This window comes from Triturus cristatus, chromosome 3_2 (genome assembly GCF_964204655.1).
Source record: "Triturus cristatus chromosome 3_2, aTriCri1.1, whole genome shotgun sequence".
Taxonomy (NCBI): Eukaryota; Metazoa; Chordata; class Amphibia; order Caudata; family Salamandridae; genus Triturus; species Triturus cristatus.
Genome location: NC_140584.1, coordinates 971536792 through 971561958, shown reverse-complemented (window position 1 = coordinate 971561958; position 25167 = coordinate 971536792). Strand labels below are relative to the sequence as shown.

Below are 25167 nucleotides of genomic sequence, written 5' to 3'. Positions count from 1 at the left end.
CACGTATGCCACTATCCAACTACTTCACCAACTGGGCTTCACGGTAAACCACGCAAAGTCCCATCTGCAACCGTCCCACGTAAAACAATACCTCGGTGCCACCATAGACACCTCAAAAGCGCTAGCCTACCCAAGTCCGACCAGGATCACAAGCATTCAGGCTCTACTCGCAAAATTTATAGCACAACACTCCCTTCCAGCTCAAGTGTTTATGCAACTAATCGGGATGATGGCCTCTTGCATATTCATAGTACCTCACGCAAGACTCCAGATGCGTCCTCTCCAAGAGTGCTTAGTGCGCCAATGGAACCAGGCCCAAGATCAATTAACAGATCTGGTGTTGGTAGACGGTCATACCCATCGCTCTCTGCAGTGGTGGACCACCAAAAACCTTTCCAAAGGGTGACCGTTCCTAGACCCGGTTCCTCAGATAATACTGTTGGTAGACGGTCGTACCCATCGCTCTCCGGCTGGGGAGCTCACCTGTTACATCACACCATGAAGGGCAGATGGACACCTCAACAAAAGTTACTCCACATCAACCATCTGGAGTTACTAGAAATATTCTTAGCCCTGAAATCCTTCCAGACACAGATTTCAGGCAAGGCAGTCCTAGTCCGCACAGACAACATGACAGCCATGTACTCCATTCAAAAACAAGGCGGCACACCCTCTCCACAGCTCTCTCAGCTAGCGCAGAGTATATGGAGATGGGGCCATAAAAAATCTTTCTCCTGGCCCAACATGTCCCAGAAGTCCAAAACACTATGGCCGATCTACTCAGCAGACAGACACAACAGATCCATGAGTGGGAACTACATCCACAAGTTCTTCACCCGTACTTTCAACTGTGGGGGCATCCACAGATAGACCTCTTCACCACCCACGAAAACGCCAAATGCCCAAGCTTCGCTGCCAGATATCCACACCCATTGTCCAAAGGCAATGCGATATGGATGAACTGGTCAGGCAAATTTGAGTACGCTTTTCCGCCGCTCCCACTCATTCCATCAGTGGTGCGCAAACTACAACAACACTCCCTCACTCTCATACTAGTAGGTCCAACTTGGGCCAGACAACCGTGGTACATCACACTGCTGAAATTATCTGTAGTACCGCACCAAAAGTTACACCTCTCTCCACACCTCCTAACCCAGAACCATGAAGAGATCAGACACCCTGACCCAGCTCAGCTCAATCTAGCGATCTGGCTCCTGAAATCCTAGAATTCAGTTACCTCAATCTTCCCCCTGACTGTATGAACGTCATCAAAGAAGCTAGGCGACTCACCACTAGAGCGTGCTATACCGCCAAGTGGAAACATTTTGTTGTCTCCTGTCACAATAATACCATCAATCCCCTAGATGTGTCCATTCAACACATCATAGGCTATTTACTACACCTGCAAAGATGCAATCTAGCCTATACGTCTATTAGACTGCACCTCACAGCCATAGCAGCTTATCTGCAAAACAGGCAACATCTATCACTTTTCAGAGTACCTGCCATTAAAGCCTTCATGGAAGGCCTTAAAAGGATACTTCCACCCAGACTGCCACCCTCACCTGTGTGGAACCTAAACATTGTTCTCACCAGACTAATGGGGCCTCCCTTCGAACCTCTGCACAAATGTGACCTCCAATTCCTAACATGGAAAACCGCCTTTCTTGTAGCCATGACTTCCCTCAGAAGGGTCAGTGAGATACAAGCACTTACCATTCAAGAACCTTTTCTGCAAATGCACCATAACAAGGTTGTTCTCCGTACCAACCAAAAATTCCTCCCTAAAGTCATTTCTCCCTTTCACATAAACCAAGCTGTAGAACTACCAGTTTTCTTCTCGCAACCACAAACCGTTGCAGAAAGAGCTCTTCACACACTAGGTGTCAAAAGAGCCTTACTCTACAACATACAGAGAACAAAACCTTTCCGCAAGACCAAACAGCTCTTTGTCTTTCTCTCCACCACTCAAGGGCAACCCCATCTCCAAGTCGGGAATAGCTAGGTGGATTTTCAAATGCATTCAGATTTGCTACTACAAAGCAAAACAAATGCTTTCCGTTCCCCCTAAAGCCCACTCTACACGCAAAATAGGGGCTTCAGTGGCATTTTTAGGGAACATCCCATTAGATGATATCTGCAGAGCAGCTACATGGTCAACACCGCACACTTTCACTAAACACTATTGTGTAGATGTGCAAACTAAGCAACAAGCTAGTGTGGGCCAGGCTGTACTCAAAACATTATTTCAAACCACTGCCGCAGATACGGGTGGTCGCCGCTGAGGGTGGGTACTGCTATATAATCTATGCACAAGTGTGTAATCTGCAGCTCATATGCCTCGAACGGATTATGCTACTTACCAGTATGCATCTGTTCTTGGAGCCGAAGCCCATGCGCAATACGATCCAAAGGAGGAGTCACCGACCTCGTGACTTCCAAAGACTTTCCAAGAGGAAAAACTGCAAACATCCGGGCCCAACGCCAGATGGCGATCTATGCACAAGTGTGTAGATCTGCAGCTTTACAAGCCAAGAACAGATGCATACTGGTAAGTAGCATATTCCATCTGTAAGAAACATTATTTAGGGTTAAGGTGATCCTTTCAGGGCCTAATTTTGTGCACCAGTGGTCAGTGTCTTGCATGGCTCGGCGTTTCTGGTGCGGAAAGTCGTGTACAGAACTGACGTCCGCGCGTGAGGGCGTCGTCTAAGTAGCTACCGCGACGTCATCCCGGCAACCACGACTCCAGTGATGGACACGGAGCCGACCGACGCCACCTTCCGACGCGCAGAGGTCAAGCTGACGAAAAAACTATCCAGATCCAGTCTGATGCCTGTGGGTAATTCTAAGGTAAGGAATCTATAACTAACTATTGTTTCTTACAGATATATCGTTACCGAAGGTAAGTAACTTGTTCTTCAGCCTTCAAAATTCTCTATCATATCTACATAACTCACATGGTCATAATGCTATTCTCCTCGCTACTCCATAATACCCTCACCTTCTGTGCTGGACAAAATCAAACAATGGAGTGAGTGCCCTAGCGCATTCTCGAACAGAGGAGGGGCCACCGATATCGCGTGACTCAAAAGGTTCAAGCCCAACACTAGATGGCAGGAGTATGCAGAGGATATGAATCTACAGCACTACATGTGACAAACAGATGCTTACAGGGAAATAGCATATCCTTTTGGCCCACCGGCAGATCAGATGCTTGAGGAACTTAAAAGCTCACAGACATTGCCAAGTCAATAGTCACCTTACAATCCCCTACACCAAAACCTTCTTTTTCAGAAGCAATACACAAGGAGAGGAAAAAGACTAGGGGGATTCACTTGAAGGTCATCCTTCCAACAATACCAGATCTCATTTCAGAAATCTCAACATAGCATGATCTTTCATCAGGGTGCCTACAGAGGAACCTCTTGATTCATCACAGTGCTAAGCGCTGTGTACTATAACAAGATAACTGCTCCTTGGTGTTCATCAGGCGCAACATTGAAACACTTCCCACATAGGAAGTACAATACAGAGGCAGTGATAGAGGTGGCCCCACCTAGAGTTCATCCACTTGTAAGCAGGGACTTCACTTCGCTCACCCTTTCGAGGAAAGGATATCCCAATTTCTACCACAATGGGTAAACATCACCTCTGACCATTAGCTTCGCTCCATTGTAAGAGAAGGGTACTGCCTCAGATTGCACACACCCCTTTCCAACATGCCACCCTACCCCACTGTCACATACTCAGACCATCTTACTGGTACAGGTTGTCCTAGCAAAGAGTGCCTTTCTGGTTCACCAGCAAGGGTAAGGAGTCTATTCTCTCTACTTCCTTAACCCTAAAAAAAAAAAACAGCACCCTCTGACCAATCCTGGACTTATGACCATTGAACAGGTTCATGCCCAGCAGACACTTTCATACACTCATATTTCAAGCCGTCATCCTCTTGCTCCTTTGAGGCGACAGTTCAATCTGAAAGAAGCTTTCTTTCACATCCCCTTACTTCCAGTGCACCTTTATTACCTTCACTTAATTGTAAGTGCAAAACATTACTCATTCAAGGTTCTCCCTTTTGGGGGTTGACACAGACCCAAGGATATTTACCAAGACAGCCCATCTGTGCAGACATGCCATTCACGTGTTCCCATATCTAAACAACTGGCCCCAGCAGAGCCCGGTGCCTAGCACACACTCAAACAACAGTGTCTCTCCTGCACAAACTAGGCTTCACCATCATCACGAAAAAAATGGCATCTTTTATCCCAGCAAATTTAACCCTTCTAGGGTCAGTCCTGATTGCTTAGACGGGTTGGACAAGACATACACAACACCACAGAGGGCGATGGCATTTGAAGCAGCTGCTGCCTCTTTCAGACACACTGTCCCATCGCTGTGTGGGCCATGATAACACTACTGGGCATGATGGCTTCTTGCATTGCAAATGTCCTGCCGAATTTCACATAAGACCTCTACAGTAGTGTCTATCATACTAGTGGTCACAAATGAAAGGGCATGGTGAGTATCTGGTGTTTGTTATGGCATGGGCTCAACATTCTTTCTTCTGGTGGAACAGCAACAAACTGTTGAGCAGCAGGCCCTTTCTAAAGCACATTTCGCAAATGACCATTACCAGAAGCCTCCCTCATGGTGTGTGGTGCCCACCTTTACCACAGGACGCATCAACAGGTACACAAGTTGGAGCTACAGCCACAAGTCCTTCATCCACTGGTCTCCAAAAAGAAATCTAATTGCAACTTCTGAAAATGCCAAACTTCACTTCCAGATACCCTCCCACCTCCTAAAATCCAAGGGCAATGCAATTTGCATAACTGGGCCACAGATATCTGATTGCGCTTTTCTTCCTCATCCCCTCATTTTGAAAACTGCCTGGAAGATGCAACAGGTGTCCATGACTTTAATCCTAGGCGCACCACCATGGTTACAACTTTGATGGTTCTCAATGCTTCTAGGAATGGGTCAGCACTCACTTGAAGCTCTCAGAATAGCTTTACTTTCTCACTCAACATCAGGGTCATCTCTGACATTCCTATCCCTAAGAACTGTAACAATTTGTCATCTCATTACTTTGAGTTTTTGCACATTATCCCTCCCGCAAGAATGCATGGCAATTCTGCAGGAGACTAGGAAACCCACTCCTCATGCCAGGTATGCAGAGCAAGGGAAGTGATTCATGCCCTACTGTTTTTCCAAACAAATAGATCCTTTATCAGTTTCACTGCAGGACATTTTTCCTACTTTCTACTCCTTTATATCTCAGGCTTAGTGTATAATTGCACAGGAGTGCATCTCACTACAGCTGTAGCGTACCTTCAGAACAAACAACATTAGGGTGCCTGTTATTAAAACATTCATAGGAAAGCTCAAGATGATTATTCCTCAAAACAAATCTCATGCACCTGTATAGAAGTTAACCCCTTCAGTGCCACGCCCTTTCCCCCTCCTGTGCCGGGCGTTGTATTAGTGGGTGGGGTTCATGACGAGATAGTCTCGTCATGGGCACAGCGCAACCGTGCTCCATGACGAGACTATCTCGTCATGGGCACAGAAGAGGTTAATTGTTGCACTCACACAATATTTGGGCACTCCTATTAAGCATCTTTATGTGTGTGCATTACAATTTTACTTTTCCTCAAATACTAGTGAGCTACAAGTGCTTACAATACAGAAACCATACAGTCAGGTTCACACAGATGGCGTAGTTCTTCACACTAACTGGAAACTCTTACCTAAGGTTGTATAATCTTTCCACATCAACCAAACAATTGAGCTATCTGTCACTTTCCCAAAAGTAGACTGTAGCAGAAAGGCTACATCACAATTTTGATTACAGCATATGTTTTGTATTGACAGTACTAATCCATTCAGAAAGTCTAATTAACTTTCTGTAGCCTTTGTAATACCCTGTAAGTGCTCTCCAATTTTCATAGCTAATATTGCCAGATCAGTAGTTAAATATATACAAACATGCTATGCCTAAATGCACCCTATCAGTGCTCCAAGATTCTACCTTGAAAAAGGATGCCACTCTAGCTTTTTCAGGCAATATTCCTACCACCAATTGTAGAACTCTAGCATGTTCGCGAGCTTAGGTTGGCCAAGTACCTTTAAGGACACTTCTCCAAGTATCTGCATCATCTTCTAACTAGCCTGCACTTTTTGAAGGGACTGCTGTAAATAATCTATGCCGAACATGTGTATCTACAGCCACACATGCTATGAATGAAAAATGTTACTTCCCTTTAACCATCTATTTGTAGCATGTAGTGCTGTAGATTCACATGCACCCTCCCTCCTCGTTGGAAGCTAGCAATGATTGCATATATGGTTGCTATACTTTCCACATATTACTCACATTATATCATCAGCACACTCAGAGTCAAAAAGTATTGCATCACTTGCCCTATAACAGGAAAACAATCGGAGGTTAAGCTGTTATGGTGATGCATTATATTACAAGGGAATAGTCTCAACCTTCTTGGAAGAAAAACAAAATGCAAATGTCTTCGTCCAATACTATATGATATGTGAATCTACTGCATTACACACTGTGAACAAATTGTTAAAGGGCAAGTAATATTTTACACATTCAGTTTCAGGGATAGCTGCAGGACTTACTGTTATTCCCTTCCCTCTAATCTACCAGTGTGTAACAAAACAAATCCTTTCAAAAGTTCCCACCCCACACTCCAGCGCCATACAGCTTTTACACGAAATGTCACCAAACTGATTCCTACTTGTTGTCATGTGCTTGGTAAAAAAAACATTGTTATGCCAGTGGACCTTTATGAAATATTACTTTTGAGTAGTGTCACAATTATACCCATAGGGTCTAAGGTTGGGAAATATGTTGCCCCTTTTAGAAGCTTCCCTACCAAATATGTTGTAATTTTAAAAAATACAGTGATGTAGAGAGTTCTCTTGATTTCTTAAATTGTGACCTCTACCACTGTTTAGCCAATTTGGCCTTAAGACTATTTTGACTAATGGAGAAGTGACAAAGCGGTTAATAACATAATCTGCCCACTTCTGCTTTAAAATTTACCTATGAATGAATTGGGGATGATGATTTAATCTTTATACCATCAGCTGGACAATTGGAAATAATGGGCTGGAATAAATGTCTACTTCCCATATTATCAGCTCAGCCTCCATTTTTTAATGAATTGTGCTTTCTTGTAACATGATAGAGAATGATATGCTGCTTTCATAATTTTATGAATAGCCAAGCAAGCTTACCATAACTTTGTTTTAGGTACAGTCGCCACTCACACCTCACATTTAATTCGGCATCTAAACAATCTTGGTTGAATCAATTACCTCTGTCGCTAATAGGAAACAAAGGCAAGTTGTTTGATTTAAAGTAAGTGTGCAGGAGGTTGATCAAAGTAGTATTCAAACAATCATATTTTTTAAATATAGGATCAGGTTCTAAGTTATGTAGTGCAAAAATGTAGCCGACGTATCACAATACAGTTCACTTTGTCTTTGTTTATCCAGGTATGGCCACAAAAACTTTTCGTGGCAGACAGTCCAACTTTAATAGGATGAGCTTGCCTACCTCTTAGTCCCATGAGTTGTTGAAAGTGATAATTTTCACTTCTTTATTGAATTATAAACTCTAATTTCCTCCTAGTGGGACAAAGAAAGCAAAGTATAATCCATGATTGTCAAAAAGCCATATCTCGTATATGTTGGCTGCACTGGGATAGTGAAACATGGTCTACCAGTTAGAATAGCCAGCCCATGTCTACCAAGCATTTTGACTAACCCAACCCCCTCACTTATTCACCCATATGGGAGAAGGTAACCAAGTGTGTGGAACAAAAAATAGAAAAAAGGCCCTATAAGTTCAACAAATTCTTGTGTTCAAATCACCAAACAGAACCGTTGTAGTATTGTGATAGGTAGTATTTAGCTGTTAGTGTTACAGCAAGTTCAAGCTTATATGTATCATCACTGAGAGATAAATATAGTGTTCAAGGCATCGCCATCTGGTGTTGGGCTCGGATGTTTGCACCTTGTTTTTGTATTGGAAGAAGTTCTTTGTAGTCACAAGATAGACGACTCCTCCTTTGGACGATAGTGCGCATGGGCATCGACTCCATCCTCATTGTTTTTTTCTGCCATCGGGTTCGGATGTAAATTGCTGCGCTCCGGGTCGGTGTCGGACTCGATCCCCCTTCGACGCACAGTCCCTCACTGCTCGACGGTATTGTTTCGATCGGGTTCCCCTTCGACGCGTGTCCAAAACTTTTTAGAGTCCTTCGAATCCGGTAGTCGATGCGGGCTGTTGGGCCTATCTGCGCCATCATGCCCTGCAGTCAATGGAAAGAACTCCAATTAAAAAATATGCCCCCTGTGTGGTGCTAAATTCCCACACACTGATCTCCGTGAGGTCTGTAACCTTTGCCTCTCTCCAGAACACGAGGACAAAGACTGCGAGGCCTGTGCTTCCTTCAGATCAAAGAAGACCATACGTGATCGTCGGACTCGACGTCACATAATGTCTCGATCAACAACCGCGGCGGGGATGAAGACATCAGCGTCTCCGAGGCCGACGAGTCAGATGCCGAGGATCAGACGGTTACTCCAGGTCAACGGATCATAAGTACCCAGATCCAGACCTCTGCCCCATCTAAAAGAAAAGATAACGCTCCGGTGACACCTTCGGGCTCAGGTCGACACCGTGATAATACTTCAGATGCCCCGTCCTCCGGCTCGGCTCCAAAGTCCAGAGCCTTCAGTTGGCTCAGGATCAAGCCAGCCACATAGCGGTACTGAAAAACCATCTCCAGCACCGAAACAAACAACCGAAACCAGAGACCGTGCCACGCCCTCTTGGTTCGACACCGAAGACTGTTTCGGCGCCGAGCTCTTTGGCACAGAAACACATCGAGGACAACCCCTCGGAAATGAAAAAACTCCATAAATCTTCAGAGCCAAAAAAGAGTAAGGACTCAAACTCCATCAAAGCATAAGGAGACCAATACCCCTCCTGAAGCTACAGAGCCTAAACCAAAGCACCACTCGGAACCAAAGTCGTCATGGCAAAAGAAAGACATAGCTCAAAGGAACCATTTCAACCAGATCCCTGGGATCCGAGACAAAAAACTCTACACATTGACCCTGTTACCGGTCGTGTCACAACAATACCACCTAAAAAGAGGAAATTGGATACCTCTGAGGCACCTGAGATACCCTAAAGAAGAAAGACATAGCAGCTTCACCTTTCAGAACCTCCTCTCCCCCTCCAAATCTTCCAACTATACCACTTTCTCCAGTACACTCTTCACTGCTTCCTTCTTCTGCACCACAAGATGATGAAGATGACTTTGGGGGTGGGCATGGGGATATAGACCCACAAGGGGATGATGATGATGATGATATCGATATCCACAGTATCCCACCACCTGACCCTTGGGACGATTATAATATTATCCCAGATATACCTGAGCCTGACTCATACCCATCTAAACCATCCCCTCCAGACGACAACATAGGTTTTGCGCAACTCATAAATAGAACATGTATCATGGGGTAGAATTACACTCAGACCCTTTGGAGGAAGATGTTTTATTAGATACTTTTACACATTCACAAAAGTCACCAGGTACTTTACCTATGTAAAAATGTATGAATAAACATGCCCCTGATGTGTTTAAAGACCCTGTCAGGGCTAGAATTCTCAACCGCACAGTTGATAAAAATATAAACCAGCTCCAAATGTTCCAGCTTATTTCAAGGGACAGCTCCCTCTCAATTCTCTGGTAATGTCAAATGCCCGTAAACTGGCAAATTCCCAAACCGGTGATGCCCCTCCTCCGGATAAAGAATCAAAATTATTGGACGCATCTGGTAAATGGGTTGCATCACAGGCAGAACATTTCTGGCTCATTGCCAATGCCCAAGCTTTGTTGGCCAGGTATGATAGGGCGCATTATGATGATCTTGACACACTCATGCAACATCTTCCAGAACAATATAGGTCTAAAACTAACAAACTCATACAAGAGGGAAAACTAATTACAAACACCTCCATCAAATGTGCTCTTGATACAGCGGACTCAGCATCTCTTGCCATTAACACACGCGTTTTACTGCACAGGCACGCATGGCTACGCATATCTGGTTTTAAACAGGAGGTACAGTCTCAAATTCTTAATTAGCCTTTTGATCAAGAACACTTATTTAGACCTACTATAGAAACATCTTTAGAGAAGATGAAAAAAGTCCATGGGGGCCTTACAGTCACCAACAACTAGAAGTTGCTTTTGTCTCTCCTTTTATAGGGACGCTTCCAAAACCATTGGGACAGACAATACTACTTCTTCCTACAAAAGCCCCCCTCAAACTCCCTCTAACAGAGGATATTTTAGAGGGAGTTACAGAGGAAATGACAACAAAGGAGGAGGCGTGGTAATAACACCCGCACCTCCCCTCGCACAAAACAGTGACTTCCCTCCACTCCTCCCAGACCATTGCACTCTGGTCAGGGGAAGACTATCACAGTTCCTGCCTGTCTGGAATTCCATCACCACAGAGAAGTGGGTGACACAAATTTTCCAGTATGGTTACTGCCTGGAACTCCCCACTGCTCTGCCACACATACCACCCAAACAACATCCGATGTCCACAGAACATCTTACGCTTCTAAAACAAGAGGTTCTCTCTCTTGCAAAAGCACGCAATAGAACCGGTTCCCATACACCATCAAGGCACAGGGGTTTACTCCCTTTACTTCCTCATCCCAAAAAAGGACGGTTCTCTCAGACCAATATTAGACCTCAGAACGTTAAACCTGTACATACAATCAACCACTTTCACACGGTCACTCTCCAACATGTCCTCCCATTGCTCCAACAAGGCGATATCCTTGCCACTTTAGATCTCAAGAACGCCTACTTTCACATTCCTATTCACCCTGCTCACAGGAAATATCTATGGTTTGTAGTGTATGGTCAGCACTACCAGTTCAAAGTGCTCCTATTCGGAGTCACTACAGCACCCAGAGTCTTCACAAAATGTCTCGCAGTACTAGCAGCTCACTTGCGAAGACAACACATTCATGTGTTTCCTTACCTCGACAAGTGGCTCATAAAAGCCAAGTCACGCAGCAATTGTGTGTACCACACACATCCAAAACAAACCAGCTCCTGCACAGCTTAGGATTCACACTAAACCTCACCAAGTCACATCTTCAATCGTCCCACATCCAACAGTATCTGGGCGCCACAATAACTTCAAAAGCCCTTGCATACCCCAACCCAGCCAGGATAGCCAGCATGTAAGCGCTCATAACAAAATTTCAACCTCAACACTCACTACCAGCTCGAGTGTTTATGCAACTAATAGGAATCATGGCATCTTGCATTTTAAACGTACCTTATGCAAGACTCCAAATGCGTCCATTACAAGAATGTTTGGCACATCAGTGGAACCAGGCTCAAGGTGAACTTACAGATCTGGTGTTGGTACACAGCTGCACACATCGCTCTCTGCAGTGGTGAAACACACAAAACCTTTCCAAAGGGCTGCCCTTCCTAGACCCGGTTCCACAGATAGTGCTAACAGCGGACGCATCGCTCACCGGCTGGGGAGCTCATCTCTTAAACCATACTATTCAGGGTATGTGCACCCATCAACAGAAACTGCTCCACATCAATCACGTCGAATTACAGGCGATTTTGCTCGCATTAAAATCATTCCAAATGCATCTCGTACACAAAGCTGTCCTCGTCCTTACAGACTATATGACAGTAATGTACTATATACAAAAACAGGGAGGAACACACTATATGCAGCTTTCACACCTAGTGCAAAGCATATGGAGATGGGCCATTCCTCAAAAAATATACCTCTTAGCAGAACATCTTGCAGGAGAATATCATCATCAGATTGCGGATCTGCTCAGTCGTCAGAAACAACAAATCCACGAAGGGGAATTTCATCCACAAGTTCTTCATCCGTTTTTTCAAATGTGGGCCCACCCAGACATAGATGTGTTCGCCACACATTTAAACACAAAATGCCCAAGCTTCGCCTCCAGATATCCACTCCCATTGTCCAAAGGCAATGCGATATGGATGAACTGGTCAGGCAGATTTGCGTACGCTTTTCCGCCTCTCCCACTTATTCCATTACTGGTGCGCAAGCTCAAACAACAGTCTCTCACAATGATCCTAGTTGTTCCAACATGGGCCCGGCAACTATGGTTCGCAACCATGGTTCACAACCCTGCTGGAACTCTCAGTAGTTCCACAGCAAAAGTTGCACCTTTCCCCAAAGCTTCTCACGCAGAACCATGGAGAGATGGGGCATCCAGCTCCAACTCAACTGAACCTAGCGCTCTGGCTCCTGAAGTCTTTGACTTTGGTTACGTCAGTCTCTCGCCAGACTATATGAACGTCATTAAAGAGGCTAGACGTCCCACCACTAGAGCATGCTATGCAGCTAAATGGAAGAGATTTGTGATCTCCTGCAATAACAACACAATCAATCCACTAGATGCTTCAATTCAAAACTTTGTTTGTTACCTCCTTGCATCTACAAAAATGTAATCTAGCATTCACATCTATCCAATTACATTTTGCTGCCATAGCTGCTTACCTACAGAACAGACAACACTTGTCATTGTTTAGGGTACCTGCCATTAAAGCATTCATGGAAGGCCTTAAAAGAATAATTCCTCTTAGAGTTCCAACCTCTCCAGTGTGGAATCTAAACCTAGTCCTTACCAGGCTCATGGGTCCCCCATTTGAACCTTTACATTAATGTGAGCTACAATTTCTCACATGGAAAGTAGCTTTCCTTGTGGCGATCACATCTCTCAGAATAGTTAGTGAATTCCAGGCATTAACCATACAAGAACCATTTTTACAAATATATCACAACAAAGTGCAGTTAACTTAAATGGGGGAAGAGGGTCCACAGGCGCTCATACAAATTTGCACCAATTATTATAGTGTTCAGTTTTTACACATATCCTGCGGTGCATTCAAAAAGAGGGAACATCCACCCTAATTCCCCAAAATTTCGATCTAAGATTGAACAAACCATTTACAATTTCTGAAGCACACGCAAATTATAACATCAGGTCAATACAATAATGTAAAGTTACAAGAAAGTAGTATGTTGGGCTTTGTCCGTTCTTTTATTTAACAAGGTCTTCCACTCCCTTATGCCAAGGTGTTTCGTCGCCTATGGGTACGGACCATACGACTTCCTCAGGGCTGGAATTAATACAAATATTGAAGCTGTAATATAAGGTGTGCTGGATGGTGTCTGGGTGACATGTTCGCCACGCGTCCGCCTAGCCAATTGCGTCTAAAAAGTCTGGGAGCCACCTCTTAGAGACGCCAATGTCTCGTGGAGGGTGCCTGTCTAGGAGCCCCGATACCACTAAGTTGAAGTCTCCCCCAACCACCAGTCGTCCCTCCGGTAGCGCGAGTAACAGGGAACCTAGATCCCTGAACGTGCAGCGATTGAGTCCAGTGGGGGACATAGACCGTCACCAGGTTAAGGGTTGAGCCCTCCCATTGCCCGGAGATTGCTGCATATCTGCCCAAGTCAGCTACCCATGTTCAGTGTATAGAGAACGGGAAGGAGTTCTTTAGCATGATACCCGCCCCTCTAGATCCAGTGGTATAGCCAGAATGCGCCACAAGTCTATAGCCTCCTGTGTTGTAGGACTATGCAGCACTTCAGTTTGTCCCCCATCCCATTTACTTAATAGTTTAAAGCGTCCCTCTTGGTGTGTACCTGTCATGATAACCTTTACTTGCGTTTGTTTCTACCTGTTTAAAATATAGTTTAGTCGACGTAACAAATAACGATAATGATTCTCTTTACCCACCGAACTTCCCCCCCACCCTGCACTCTGGGCTTCAAACTGCCCATCTAACAAACTTTGCAGAGTGCCTGTCGCCCAAAACGGTTACTAACTGCAGTTAACTTGGGGGCGGTAAGGCTGTATCCTCGTGAACCCTCCCTGTTGTGGGAAATGGTCAGCCCCTAAAGTCGGGTCCTTGGTTTGCAATTAGGTTAAACGTTACTATATAGATCCGCCAGTTGGTTGTATGCCCACCCGTCTGGCCCAAGGAGCCCCCCCACCCCTCATCAGTAGCATGAATACTGGCCCACAACATATGTTACGATACATCTTACAGTTTGGTAGTCTGAACAGTTCTGGGCCAGAATAGGATCAGTTATCTGCAGGTCGCATGTTACTCCCCTCTTCCACGACCCTCCAACCAGTCTGCGACGTCCTCAGGACGATCAAAGAACCAGGCCTTACCACCCGTCTTCACCCGGAGACGGTGTGGGAACAACATTGCATACTTAATGCCCCTGTCTTGCAGATTCTTTTTTACCATGAGAAATGATCTTCGTTGCTTTTGCACAGCTAGGGTGAAGTCCGGTAAGAACGAGATTACTGAGTTCTCATATCGAAGAGGTGGGGCAATCCTGGCGTTTTGGAGGATGACATCTCGGTCACAAAAGTTCAGTATTCTTGCCAGGATCGGCCGAGGCAGTGCTCCTGGCTTTGACTTGCTTCCCGGGACTCTGCGCCCTTTCGATCACAAAGAATTTGGACAGTCCCTTTGGCTGGAGGTGGGTGAGTATAAGTTCTTCTATGAAGTGGTCAGTTGCCTGCCCCTCCGCCTTCTCCGGAACCCTAATAATGCGCACTTTGTTGCGGTGTGTGCGTCCTTTATAGTCATCCAACTTGTCCTCCACCAGCTTACGGAAGGTCTGCAGATCTCTGATTTCGCATTGCAGCTGGGAGGTGTCATCTACCAGGCTAGAGGTGGTGATTTTCATTTGTTTCACTTTCTCTCCAATTTTCGTTAAATCTGCCCTAATAAGTGTCACCTCCGACGTGGTCTTATTCATCCTTTGTATCATGGACGTCCGAACTCCCGAGATAGCGTCCATTACGTCTTGGAGCGTTAGTTCTGCTGGGCATCCTTCCATGCTCGTCTTGGCGGTAGCCGCGTGCTGGGGTCCTGGCAGTGCTGATTTAGAGAAAGTGTATTCATCCAACTTATTTTGTTGCACTGTTTTGTGGCCTCGGGTTCCCGACATCATTCCATTAGTGCCCCGCCTCCCTAGGCCAGAGAGGCAATGGACCCTACAGCATTTGTTCTCAAGAAATGCTATTCCCCGATACAGTGACCGGGCCTCCAGGCTGTGCTCTTGTCCGTAGTTGTATTGTGGGCGAGGGCCCCGAGTCAGTGGGTTCCAATGTGGGGCTCTGGGCGGCTCCGAGGGGACCATTGAGTGTGGGGGGAAGGTGTTATGTGCGCCACCGGGCATACGCCATTGCCCCTCCGTTATTTCCAAAGGTGGCGAAGGATATGCCACCCTCTCAGCTCGGGCGATGGTTCACTCACCTTTCTGTCCCCGCCAGGACCCTCAGCTTTTGGACGCCTGCTGTTCCCACTCCCGGGCAGTCTTTCCTTGCTTTGGGAGGGCTGCTCCCAACTCAGGCCTGGTGCAGCGATTACTGAGTTGTCAAAGGCCCGTGAGGCAGTTACCATGGCTGGCCGGGGAGGAGGGGTGTTTTCCACATGCAGGGAGGATATTCCAATTGGCGTCTGGGACCGGTGCCCCGCCGCCCCTGCGGCTGGGTGACAACCAGGCTATGTAGCTCCCCAGGCCGATGCCGTTCGTTCTTTACGGGCCCAGTCCTCCAGGCTCTCCGGCAGCAAAGCGGCCGCGCTTGCTAACCTTTGCAGCCGTGTGCGCCGCCGGAGGAGTCACAGCGCTTTTCCCTGTTTTCAGCCGATTATGCAGGGGTCGTTCCTCTTGCGAGATCTGGCGTGCGCCACATCTTGCTCCGATCCAGGCCTAGGCCTCGGCAGCGGACTTGCACAGCGAGGCGACTCGATGATGTACGTCACCCCACCTCACACTCAACTCCACAGCCTCTGGTTCGGGAAGCCGGGGGAGACCACAGTTTCAGAAGGTCACCGCTAGACCGGCGCTGGGTCCAGGCAGACGATGAAGGGCTCCGTCTTGGCAGCAATTATTACTCCAGGTGACCCCTAGCTTGGGAGCCGGATATTTGGTGTGGATGTTAGCAAGGGCTTCACGGGTGCCGGAGCTCCTCTAGCTGGGGGCCATTTCGCTCCGTGGCTTAGACACGCCCCCCCATTGTTGATGACCTTTTTGAGTTCAGCAGTTGAAAATGTTGGTGCATGGTCTTTAGGTAATGTCAGTTGGTTTGAGAAAGTCCAAGTTCATGTCCTTCCAACGTGATCTTCTATTCTTGGAGATAAGGCTTTTTTAAAGTTTAAGCATTTTATTAACGAGAGTTTGAAATTGATACCAATGTAGTCGCTTTAGGGTAGGGTCAGAAGTTTAAAGGGGGGGCACATTGTTAATCAGATATTTTATCTTGGATGTGTCCAAAAGAATGAATCTAAATCCAGAGATCCGGCCCCTTAAACCAATGTTTTTTGGGCCATGTGTTGCAGTCACCTAAAAAAGGTTTAGGTTGACTTACAGAGAAAGTGGCAACTGAGTTGCATAAGGGTATTGCATGTTAGGTGCTCCTAAATAAAAGGACAATTAATTAGTTTGTTGTGTCTTCTTTCTGTTGCTGTGAAGTTATGTAGGTGCCAGGTATAAAGATATTCTTTATGCACAATTTTAGTTTCTTTGGCCATTTTAGTCCAACTGTTTTATTGGAATGATTATTTATATTCTGATTGTATCACTTTGTGTAAGATAGGGGCTATGTTTTCAGCTAAGGTTGGGTTATGAATAGCCAATCTAATTGCAAATTGGTATTTTGGTGGTTTCATTAGCGTCTCTTTTTTGTATATAGATCTTGCATTGACAGGCATGCATTTTAGTATTTTGGCCAGTATGGGTGATTGTTATACATCCAGTCTCTATATTGCTTCTGCTGAATGAGATTATCGCGCCAGACCAGCTTGCATGTTAGTTGTATCAAATGCACATATATAGAGCACAGTTTTTCGGTCACACTTTTACTTTCCTCAGATCTTCTCCTTGGTAAACAATTGGAAAATTCCTCTAACTTGCCTTTCTAATATTCTTTTTCTTCTAAGCTATTGATTGTGATTTTCTTAGTAGTAGTCTCCTTTTTTCAACCTATGTAAAGTTCTGTTTGTTAAAATAAAAATAAAAGATACTTAGTTTGCCCTGTTTGAAAAATCATTGCTTTATCGAATGCATCATGTGTTTGTATGACTGATTATTTGTTTTTTGTATTTGATAGAATAGCAGGCTCCTTATCGGGTCTGAGCAGAAGAGGAACTGATGAGGCAGGATTCAATTTTATCCAGATTTACAGTCATATTGTAGGGGCTCCCATAATGTTTTCCCATCTTGTTTTACAGCTATTAATGATGTTCTTTCTGATCGTTACATATAAACATATATCTTAAAGAGACACGATAGTGATAGTTTCCTTACCTTCGAATATTCCCCAGGTGTCAGTCTGAATCCGGAAAGTTTCTGCTTAACAGTACCCCTGCGCGCCAGCAGGTGGCGCCGTGCTCGCCGGGACGTCACGGAGGCTACTTAGGTGCCACCCATGCGTGCTGATGTCAGTTCTTTGTTTTTCCACGCCGGATGCGCAGATCCGGATTGAGCACGTAACTCAGTCAATTTTTTGACCACTTTTTGAGACTTTTTGTCTTCTCCTCTTGTCTCCTAGTGCACGTAGAGATGGCCGGCTTTGAGTCTTGCGGGTCGTGCCACCGTAATATGTCGGTGGCGTAACCCCATGATGTCTGCCTCTACTGCTTGGAGACCGACCACGACTCCCGGGATTGTCGGGACTGCCGTGCCATGGCCCCGAAGGCTTTACGGGAGTGGCGCCGGAAGTTGCTGGAGGTCCAGCACTCCTCTCACCGCCGCTCTGGGTCTAGGGGCCGTTCGCGGGACTGTGGTTGTCGTGCCTCCGACTCGAAGTGTTCACCTTCAGATTCCGGTAAGCGGCGCCATAAGAAGTCGACGAAGCGTGTTTGCTCTCCGACGCCCCCCCCGTCGCTCCCCGGAGGCGGACGTGGGGGACAGGGGCTCCGGCCCTGCGGCTCCTTTGGAGCCTGGGAGTCACGCGTCCTACCCGCTATACCTGGGTCCGTCGGCGACTCCTGCACTTCGGCAACAGTTTCTTACTGCCTTGGACTGCCTGTTTAGGCCTCTGGCTCTCACTGGTGCGCCTGCGGGCCCCGCGGCCCCGTGTCCAGATCCTGTTGACCCGGCGGCACCACCTCCGGCGCCAGCCCCATGAGCCACTGGATCCAGCGCCTGCGGCCCCGGCGCCATAAGGTGCAAAGCCGCTGGCTCCGACCCCAGCTCCGCCACAGGCGCCACACTGGGTGCCGTTTATCCCGCCCCTGCCTCGGTTCTCGGACCATTTCGTTTCGACCTGGGATCCTCATTGGGATGGGGCTCCGGTTCGGCCCTGGCCTACGCCGCTCCCGGCGCCGCTGGCCCCCTCTCCGGCTCCGGTCCTACCATCGCGACCCACTCTTTCTACCCCGCAGCCGGATGAGGACTGGGACGGCTCCGAGGACCCCCTTGCGCGGCAGTGTGACTCGGAGCAGGATTGGGTGGATGACCTTCAAGACACTGGTAAACTTGATGTGTCTTCTGACCCGGGGTTTGCCTCGCCTCCTTACTATGGAGGAGGGCGCTTCCTACACTATGGTGCTGCGTCGAGCCGCGGAGACTCTCCACCTCGACCTCCCTACGGTGGCCTTTAAGACCAACCTCCTTACGGAGGTGCTCCAGACGGCGTCTGTATCGTCGGAGCCACTGCTCCCTTTCAATGAGGCCCTTGCTGAAGTCCTCTTGGGTACTTCGTTACGGCCGGCCTCGGGGGCGCTGGTGGTGAAGAACGTCGCTAGGCGTCATCGCCCGGCGCCTTGTGATCTCGCCTTCTTGACAGCTCACCCCACACCTGAGAGCCTGGTCATTCAGGCCTCGACATCGCAGAGTGCCTCTCCCTTAGCTCCGCCGGATAAGGACTCCAAGAGGCTGGCCCAATATGGCAAGAGGTTGTTCTCCTCAGCCAGTTTGGGGTTGAGGTCGGTTAATACCGCCTGCTTGTTGGGCCGTTACTCCCATGCAGTGTGGGATCCGGTGGAGGAGGTTCTGCCTCAGTGCTCTGAGGTGGTCCAGGCTGTTCATTCCCAAGCAATTGCGGAGGGCAAGGATGCGGCGATGTTTGCCATCAGGTGTGGTTTGGACTCGTTGGGCAGGGCAATTTCCACGACGGGGGTGTTGCGGCGCCACGCCTGGTTGCGTTCCACTGGCTTCTCGCCCGATGTCCAGAGCTCGCTTATGGACATGCCCTTCGATGGCTCCCGCCTCTTTGGTGATAAGGCGGACAATGCCCTGGAGCGCTTTAAAGACTTGTGCCACGGCCAAGTCTTTGGGTCTTTCCTTAAACTCCTGCCACTACCGGATTTCGTTCCTTTCGTGGCCAGGGCAGGGGTACCCAGGCGCGCCCTTCCAGTAAGCCTGTGCAGAACCAGCCTCAGCGAGGCCGCGGACGCGAGTTCCACAGGGGCGGGTCTGGTAACCAGCGTGCGGGGCAGTCCACTTCCACCCCGGCCGCTTCCGCCTCGAAACCTTCCTAATCCGAGCTTCAGGGGGCACCCCACGCCAGTGGGTGGCAGGGTTCACCTCCACCTCTGGCGCAAGATTACGTCGGACAAGTAGGTGCTGCAGATAATCTGCCAAGGTTACTCGCTCCCCTTTCTGTCCTCCCCTCCAGCCATGCCACCTCGGTACCACCGCATGTCGGGGGATCATTTGGCTTTTTTCCTTGCAAATAAGTCACGGCCCTCCTGGCCAAGGGGGCCATCGAGTACGTTCCCGATCAGGAAGTAGGGAGTGGTTGCTATTCCCACTACTTTCTGGTCCCCAAGATAGACAAGGGGGGCCTGCGCCCCATCTTGGACCTCCGGGAGGTCAATTGCTTCCTCCCGAAGGAGAAGTTCAAGATGCTGACTCTGGCTCCGGTCCTGTCTGCCCTGGAGACTGGATGGTAGCGTTGGACTTGCAGGACGCTTATTTTCACATTCCCGTCCTGCCGGCCCACCGGCGTTACCTGCGGTTCACGGTAGGCCAGGAGCATTTTCAGTTTGCCGTGCTCCCCTTCGTTCTTACCAGCGCCCCTCGGGTGTTCACGAAAGTGATGGCGGTGGTCGCTGCTCATCTGCGCAGGTCCGGGGTGTCAGTCTTTCCCCTACCTCGACGACTGGCTGTTGAAGGCGGGTTCACCCCAGGCAGTTGTCTCCCACCTCCAGACTACGGCCGACCTCCTGCATCTGCTGGGGTTCTCCATCAATGTGCCGAAGTAGCACCTGAGTCCCTCTCACAAGCTCCCTTTCATCCGAGAGGTTTTGGATTCAACGCTGTTTTGGGTTTATCCTCTCAAACAGCGAGTCCGGGATATTCAGGTTATGGTTCCGTTCTTTCACCCTCTATCCCGGGTTTCGGTCAGGATGTCCCTCCGACTTCTGGGCCTGATGGCCTTCTGCATCCTGCTGGTGCCGCATGCCAGATGGCATATGCGGGCTCTGCAGTGGGACCTGAAGTTCCAGTGGGCGCAGCATCTGGGCAACCTGTCCGAACATGTCCAGATCTTGGAGGGCACTGCACAGTAATTGCAGTGGTGGCTCACTAATCGCGATTTAGTCAATAGCAGATCCCTCTCCCTTCCCCAACTGGCGCACACGATAGTGACGGATGCATCCCTCCTGGGCTGGGGAGGCCACATGGGGGAGGCGGAGATCGGAGGCCTCTGGTCTCCGGCGGAGAATCAGCTCCATATCAACCTTCTGGAGCTGCGGACGATCCGCCTTGCACTGAAGGCATTCCTTCCCACTGTCCGGAGAAGTGTAGTGCAGGTGTTCACAGACAACACCACCGCCATGTGGTATTGCAACAAACAGGGCGGGTGGGGTCCTAGACTCTGTCAGGAGGCTCTGCGCCTCTGGACATGGCTGGAACATCAAGGCATTAACTTGGTGGTTAAACACCTGAGAGGTTCTCTGAACGCCAGGGCGGATGAACTCAGCCACCGGTGCATGGTGGATCACGAGTGGCGTCTGAACTTGAACGTGGCGCAAGGCCTCTTTCTGCGATGGGAAGAGCCTTGATTAGATCTATTCGCCACCGAAGAGAACGCGCAATGTCATCAGTTCTGCTTGTTGCAATTTCCAAGGCGGCACTCGCACGGAGACACTTTTCGTCTAGAGGGGAGCTGCGGTCTCTTGTATGGCTATCCGCCTATACCACTTCTGCCCAGAGTGCTGAAGAAGATCAGGCGCGATCGGGCCCAAGTCATTCTTGTGGCTCTGGACTGGGCTCGAAGAGTATGGTATCCCGAGCTACTCAATATGAGCATCGATCCCCCGATCCGTCTGCCTCTTCGGGAGGATCTTCTGTCGCAGCAGCATGGGACGGTCCTCCGCCCGAACCTGCCCAGCCTCCACCTCCATGCGTGGAAATTGAGCGGCGACAGTTGACACCTTTCGATCTTCCTCCCGAAGTCTGTAATGTCAACTTGGCAGCCAGGCGTCCCTCCACTAAAACAGTGTACGCCTGTTGGTGGAACAGATTTGTGGCATGGTGCACAGTTAAAACTGTGGATCCCCTTTCTGCCCCTCTTTCTGAGGTTCTCCTGTTCCTTCTTTCTTTGGCCCAGAAGGGCTCTGCTCTGGGCACCCTTAAAGGTTATCTTTCGGCTATCTCTGCCTTCCTCCGGCTTCCTGATCAGCCTTTTCTTTTTAAGTCCCCGGTTGTTAACTGTTTTCTTAAGGGCATTACGCATACGTTCCCACCTGTGCCCTTCATAGTGCCTCAGTGGGACTTGAATCTTGTCTTGACTTTTCTGATGTGCGCTCCCTTTGAGCCCCTTCATAACTGTCCCTTATGTCTTCTTACTCTCAAGACGGCTTTCCTGGTAGCTATCACCTCTGCCAGGTGGGTGAGTGAGCTCCAGGCTCTTTCTTCCAAACCTCCTTTCCTTTCTGTTCAACCGGACAAGGTGGTTCTGAGGACAGGTCCTTCTTTCTTCCCAAAGGTTGTCACGCCCTTCCACATCGGGCAGACCATCACGTTGCCCACCTTTTTTCTGCCTCCGCATCCTTCACGGGAAGAGGAGCGGTCCACCGTCTGGACCCTAAACGTGCGCTTGCATTCTATCTGCAGCGTACACAGCAGTTCCAGGTGGGTGATCAGCTCTTTGTTGGCTACGTGGGCGCCAAAAGAGGTCGGGCGGTGCACAAACAGACCATCGTTCTGTGCATCAAAGCATGTTACTCCTTGGCCAAGAAGGACCCTCCTGTGGGTCTGCGTGCCCATTCGACCAGGGCAACTGCAGCCACTACTGCCTAGGGACGTGGTGTCCCCTTGCAGGATATTTGTCAGGCAGCTACGTGAGCCTCTCTGCCCACTTTTACCAAGCACTACTGCCTTGACAGTCCGGTCTGGAGAGACTGCTTCTTTGGCTGTTCTCTGACTTTATGGTGTAATCTTGTTCGCAGACCCACCTCCGGGGTTGGTATTGCTGGGGTATCTATTCTAAGGTAAGGAATCAATCACAAACGTGTCTCTTTCAGATGCACAAGTTACTACTTGTGTAACGATATATCTGTAAGAGACATTAGTTAGTGATGCCTTACCGCCCCACCCATCCTCCCCGTTCTGCGACCTGATTACTAGGGTTAAGGTCATCCCCTTTTAGGGCCCTAGTTTTATGCACCAAAGGTCAGTTTCTCGCATGACTCTGCGTTTCGGCACGGAAAGTTGTGTTCAAAACTGACGTCAGCGCACATGGGTGGCGCCTAAGTAGTCTCCGTGACGTCGTCCCGGCGTGCAGTGACGGGCGCGGAGCCGCACAGCGCCGCCTGCTGGCGCGCAGGGGTACTGCTAAGCAGAAACTTTCCGGATCCAGACTGACGCCTGGGGAATATTCTAAGGTAAGGAATCTATCACTAGCTAATGTCTCTTACAGATATATTGTTACACAAGTAGTATCTTGTGCATTATTAGGGTTTGCTAAGTTGGAAGTCATCATGCTGGTGTGGCTCTGCGTTTGGAATATTTATTTCCAGTGGATGCTTGTAAGCTTTGCTAGCTCATGGACTTTTTTGTTTTTGTCTCATTCTTCTTAAAATCTTCATCTAGTTCAATTGATTTGTAGAAATACTTTATCCTCCTCTAGCTGGCCCTAAACATTGCATATGTGCTTTTTTAATTAATGATACAAAACGCAATAAATCAATTATGCCATATGTGATACAAGCAAGAGCATGCAGTCAAATTGACGTAATTTAGTTCCCCGGCTTGATTGAAAGAAAAAAAAGAGCATCTAAGAATTCCTATGGCTCATAGCTAAATGTGCTTATTCACAGGTTCTGTTGAATGACATCAATACCCAGTTTGTTGAGCAAACAATTGCAATAATGAAGAACCTACTTGATAACCATACTGAAGGCAGCTCAGAGCATCTGGGACAAGCCAGCATTGAGACTATGATGTTAAATCTAGTCCGGTAAGATCAAGTCTTCTGCCTGGATTAGTGAAATCATGACTAATTTAATCTGTTTCTGTACGTTTTTAGTTGCTCTTCTTAATATGATTTACCTACTCATTTTTATGGACTTTACAGATGGTATACTTTTAAATTTTAAATTGCAATATTGAAATTATTTGTATGTTATTGTACATGAGTTACGGCTAATAAGATGAATATTAAAATTCTACTGCAGATTGCAGGAATTACATGATCGTGGGTAGTCTGTTACCTTATTTTGCCATAATAAATTTTCCTTGTTGTATACATTCATGGTTGAAATAGAGAAGAGTGAGCAGTTTTTAGACTTGTATTGGTGATATTAAATATCCATATTTAATTTAAAGTTGGAATGCCAAGAATGTTTATTTTAAAGATGTGAGCATTTACTTTTGCTAGAGATGAACATGCTTACTATTCAGTTTCACACCAATATTTTCTATACAGATATGTTCGTGTTCTTGGAAATCTAGTGCATGCGATCCAAATAAAAACGAAACTCTGTCAACTGGTAGAGGTGATGATGGAAAGGCGAGACGATCTATCATTTTGCCAGGAGATGAAATTTAGGTGAGCCTTTTTTTTGTTTATAGATATGTAAATGTTTTACATTACTCAAGTTACCAACTTGCAGAAAATGTTCTGACTTAAGGGCCTGGTGTCAATTGTCATAACCACTGTCTGGGTTGCTAATGAGATCAGATTTAGACATCTCTATGTATTTGGGCTTGATCTACAGTACCAAATATAGCTCTTGTCCTGTCAGTTTATTCAACCTGTCAAACTGTTTAATAAAAGCTAAATTTACAGTTTATTTCCAAATAAAAGAAAATACGGAGCAGAGTGAAGATAAGTATGACAGAAGAATGGAGTTGAAGTACGTATAGAGGTGCAAGTTTGGTTAGATTGATCATTTAAAATCCGTTTGCAAGTATACTCTTAATCTATACCTCAATATGCAGATCTCTGGGTAGGATTGAGCTAGATATCCCTTGTTTGAATAATCATAACAAACTACTGAAATGTTTTGGTTCTGAACTATGGACCTTTTATCATGAACTACTATAAATTAGTAGTTTATAGAGGAGAGAGGAATGCATTTGAATAATCTGGTGGTCATGAAAAGTTGGGCAGCAAAGGAATGGGCTGTAATAATGATAACACGTTTGTAGTGCTGTTGGAAGGCACCTCCGAATGTGAAAGTTCAAGGAATATTAGGTAATTATAATGCTCCCCAATAATGATAAATAGAACCCTGGGTAATGGCTTACTGCACATTCTGAGCAGGCTTTTTAAAGTGTATGCTTTATGTGATGGAGGCTTCTGAGATGCCCTGTCTTGTGCAGCCCGTGTCTCAGGAACATTTAAAATCATTTGAAAAAGGCATAGCAACAACCTAAACGCTTTTATGGTGCAAATATGAACCCACACCATAGTTGACAGCTAAAGTTGTTGTGTGCAGATTTAGATTTCGTATATAGGTTTCCCGATTTATGCCCTTATATAGGTGCAATTCACATTGCCCTTTTTTGGACATAGAAATCCGGCCCTTATTTAGACATTGTCCATAC

At 47.2% G+C, this 25167-nt stretch overlaps 1 protein-coding gene across 12 annotated transcripts in view; it reads left to right on the top strand.

Moving 5' to 3' along the window:
* Positions 1–25167, top strand: part of NF1 (neurofibromin 1) — a 1956660-nt gene that overhangs the window by 813542 nt on the left and 1117951 nt on the right. For all 12 annotated transcript variants that reach the window (XM_085649550.1, XM_085649547.1, XM_085649544.1 and 9 more), the window contains exons 21-22: positions 23436–23575; positions 24044–24166. In XM_085649550.1, the coding sequence (XP_085505676.1) occupies positions 23436–23575; positions 24044–24166 (263 nt within the window). The remainder of the gene's footprint in view (positions 1–23435; positions 23576–24043; positions 24167–25167) is intronic.